Source organism: Phaseolus vulgaris, chromosome 6, assembly GCF_051622355.1.
Source record: "Phaseolus vulgaris cultivar YP4 chromosome 6, ASM5162235v1, whole genome shotgun sequence".
NCBI classification, from domain to species: domain Eukaryota; kingdom Viridiplantae; phylum Streptophyta; class Magnoliopsida; order Fabales; family Fabaceae; genus Phaseolus; species Phaseolus vulgaris.
In genome coordinates, this window is record NC_143503.1 from 29264727 (window position 1) to 29268215 (window position 3489).

The 3489-nt window shown below is 38.4% G+C and overlaps 1 protein-coding gene across 2 annotated transcripts; it reads left to right on the forward strand.

The window, feature by feature from the left end:
• Nucleotides 1-712: 712 nt before the first annotated feature.
• WRKY48 (WRKY DNA-binding protein 48) lies at nt 713-3250 on the forward strand. 2 transcript variants are annotated; one of them, XM_068639863.2, is made up of 4 exons: nt 713-1499; nt 2063-2206; nt 2439-2682; nt 2761-3250. In XM_068639863.2, exons 1-4 carry the CDS (start codon nt 1018-1020, stop codon nt 2866-2868), a joined length of 978 nt encoding a protein of 325 aa, XP_068495964.1. In that variant the 5' UTR covers nt 713-1017; the 3' UTR covers nt 2869-3250. The 2 variants fall into 2 exon arrangements, with proteins under 2 accessions (XP_068495964.1, XP_068495963.1); XM_068639862.2 differs by having other exon boundaries at nt 2439-3250.
• Nucleotides 3251-3489: the final 239 nt, after the last annotated feature.

Sequence of the window (3489 nt, forward strand, 5' to 3'; positions counted from 1 at the left end):
GGCGGAAATTGGAAACCCTTTCACTCTCTTCATCCATACATGCCTGTTCTCGAAATTCCCAACCCTATCTAAACTTTCTTTACACACAACAACGACCCTAATTCTATTATACTCACTCACTTTTTTTTTATTTTCCAACCCTTCAAATAAAACCAACAATCTTTTATCTTTCTCAATTACTCTCACAAAACATTAATATTCACTGCAAGACAACATTAACAATATTTACAAGAAATCATTTTTTCTAATTTGTATTAATAACACATGATCAAAATATTTTATCAGAGCATTACTTTTGTAAAAAATATCCATATTTAATTTTAAAAATAAGATACAGTATATTCTTAGACATGTAATAAAAAATGGGTACCAGCAACACTATATAATTTTTTTGTCCTATTTAAATATGTGCCTTATTTATTTAAATCTTTTTATAGAAAATTTAAGCAGAAATAATTTTTTTGATAAAATTTGACTAAGACTGAGTTTTTGCACCGTTTTTTCTTATAGATTTTGACCAGTTTTAGATACTGCCATATTCTATGAAATGTTTTGATAGTCCAGTTATTTAGATGAATCAAACAAGTTAGTCCACTTGGATTTTATGATTTGTGCTTGAAACATTAAAGAATAAAATTATTTAACGATTTTTGAAATAGTATTACTATTTACAGAAAAATTAAATGCCTCTAATTAGTATTATTGATTATTTAAAAAAAGGAGTAAATTTAAAAATTGAATAAAAAATTAACACTAGTTATGATGACACTGGTTAAGAAATCTCAAGTTTGAATCTATGGAGAGAGTACTTTCCTAATCCCCAAACTATCCCTTTCTCTCTCTCTCTCTTCCTTTCTGTCTCTTTTTATATCTTTTGTAATAATAACAAGTGGTAGAATTTTGAGGCACACTTCCTTTTGAGTTCGCAGCACAAAAGCAAGATCTCCAAAAAATATATATAAAAAAGGAAGAATATGTGCCACGCTGATATATAGCTGAAGCAATCCACGAAAATCAATGGCGGAGGAGAAAAGAGAGGAAGAACCGCACCCGAACAGCGAACCATCCACCACCATGGCATTCTCCGACGAGATTCCCAACAACTTCACTTTCCCTTTCCAACCACCGACCATCTTCGACGTCATGCCGCCGCCGTCCTTGTCTTCTTCCTGCGACCACAAGGCCTCGCCCTTCGGCTTCTTGGAACTGCTCGGCGTCCACGACTACAACGCGCCGCTGTTCGATTGGCTCCCCGCGGCTGCGCCGTCTCGGGTTGGCTCCAAAGTGCCGGACTTCTCCGAGGTGCTGAACACTCCCGCGTCGCCGAACTTGTCGTCGATTTCGTCGTCTTCTAATGAGGCCACCACCACCGCCACCACCACCACCGCGGAGCAGAGTGGTAAAGGTGGGATTGAACACGAGGAAGGTGAAGCAGAGGAGGAAGAAGAAGGTGGTAATGGAGGCAGAGATGACCAGGATCAAGACAAGACTAAGAAACAGTAAGTATTGGGTAAGGAAAATGACAAGTGTACGGTTGAATTCTGATTTTTTAATATTATTTAGCTGCAATGTATAAAAAATCAACTTTTATCGAAGAACAACTTAAAAAAGTAAAACTTGAAGAACTGGGTGTAGGTTTTGTTGAAATGTTTGGAGTGTATGAGATAAACAAATAAGAAAACCAGAAAGAAGAATAGTAACAGTGAAAAATATAATGGATTATTTTAATATTACCAGACGGTGAAAAATAGATGGAAATAGCCAAAGACGCGTGGGTATACAGTTGATTAAATTATAGTAGTTATTATTCATTTTCTTCCTTTTTTTGATTATTGAGAGTTTCTATTTATCTGTTGTTTAATGCCTTAATGGCAAAGTAAAAAGGAAAGGGGGAGATAAAGTCCGTTTGGGGAAAGTGATGAGACAGTTTCTGATCAGCGAACTTAAAATGGGCTTCTGCTTTTATCGTTGTTAGTGTCCTCATTTGACTCTGTTTTGCATTTAATTTATATTTTTTTTCCGATTTGTAATTGCTGTTGACTCTGTATGCAAAATCCAACAGGTTGAAACCGAAGAAGAAGAACCAAAAGAAGCAAAGAGAACCGAGATTTGCGTTCATGACAAAGAGCGAGGTTGATCACCTAGACGATGGTTATAAGTGGCGCAAGTACGGCCAAAAAGCTGTGAAAAACAGCCCTTATCCCAGGTACCATATTACTATCATTTCATTTTTATTTTTTTTCATTTTTCAATATTCATTCTTCATATTCTCTTTCTCTCTCTATTATATATATTCATCCATCGCTCTCTTTCGCTTGTCCCTAGCGAACGGTCTAGTTGACAAAATAGCACTAGAGTTTCCCACTAATTTTCATCTTTCCATCTAAATTAATTTTTTCTTGCGGGACACGCAACCGTCGTGCCACGTCACCTTTTAGGAGCTACTACCGTTGCACCACCGCCGGTTGCGGCGTAAAGAAGCGAGTGGAGCGTTCCTCCGATGACCCTTCCATCGTGGTTACCACCTACGAGGGGCAGCACACGCACCCTTGCCCTGCTTCGTCTCGGGCTGGCTTCGGGTTCGTGAACGAGCCTGGTGGATTGGGACATTCCGGCACCTTCGGTTCCTCACACTTCGTGCTGCCACATCAGCACCAACACCAACCACAAGCTTCGGCTTTGGTATATAACTCCAACCCACTTTTTGTTAACTCCGGTAGTAACTTCATGAACACGACGTCGTTTGGTGGGTTTGGTCAGGACCACGCGAACCGTCGAGGTTTCGGACACGAGGCTTTGTCGAGAGACAATGGGTTGCTTCAGGACATTATTGTGCCATCGCAGGTGAGGAAGGAGGAGAAGGATTGAATTAATTATAGGTTAGTTACGAATTTTGGTCATGTTTATACTTTTGTTGAGCTGGGGAAATTGATAATACTAGTTAGTAATTACTTTTAATTGGTTTTATTATATGGTCTGTATTCACTGCACCTTGGCGTTGTTTGTGATGCTCTCTAACTCCTTTGGTGCTGCTGGGTATGAGGGAGTTTCTATGCAGAAAATTTCCTCAGCTACATTTGAGTTCATATAAAACCTTTTGGAGTTTACATTTTTAATCAGTATTTCCCTTGTAGCTTATGGAGAGGGCCTCGGGTTCTGATTTCATAATTTAATTTTTTTCTTAAGTTCATATGCCTATTCTTTGTAACTAGATATTTGTTCGATGAGCATACATTTGATGTTTCAGACTCATCCAATGTCACTTGGTCTCTGAATTGTTTAGTTTGTTTGGCATTAGGGTTTTTTTATTCTCTTGATTTGTTGTGATGCCACGACAGAATGTGAGTCTTCCCTAACACGTAAGGCGGAGTTAGGGATGTGGAGGATGAATGCTTGGAATTTGGTCCTTGAGTTATTGATTGGGTTAAAGACATGAGCAGAAGTTTGCATATAGTACGGTGGAAGAGTGTTATAATTGGCCCATAACTT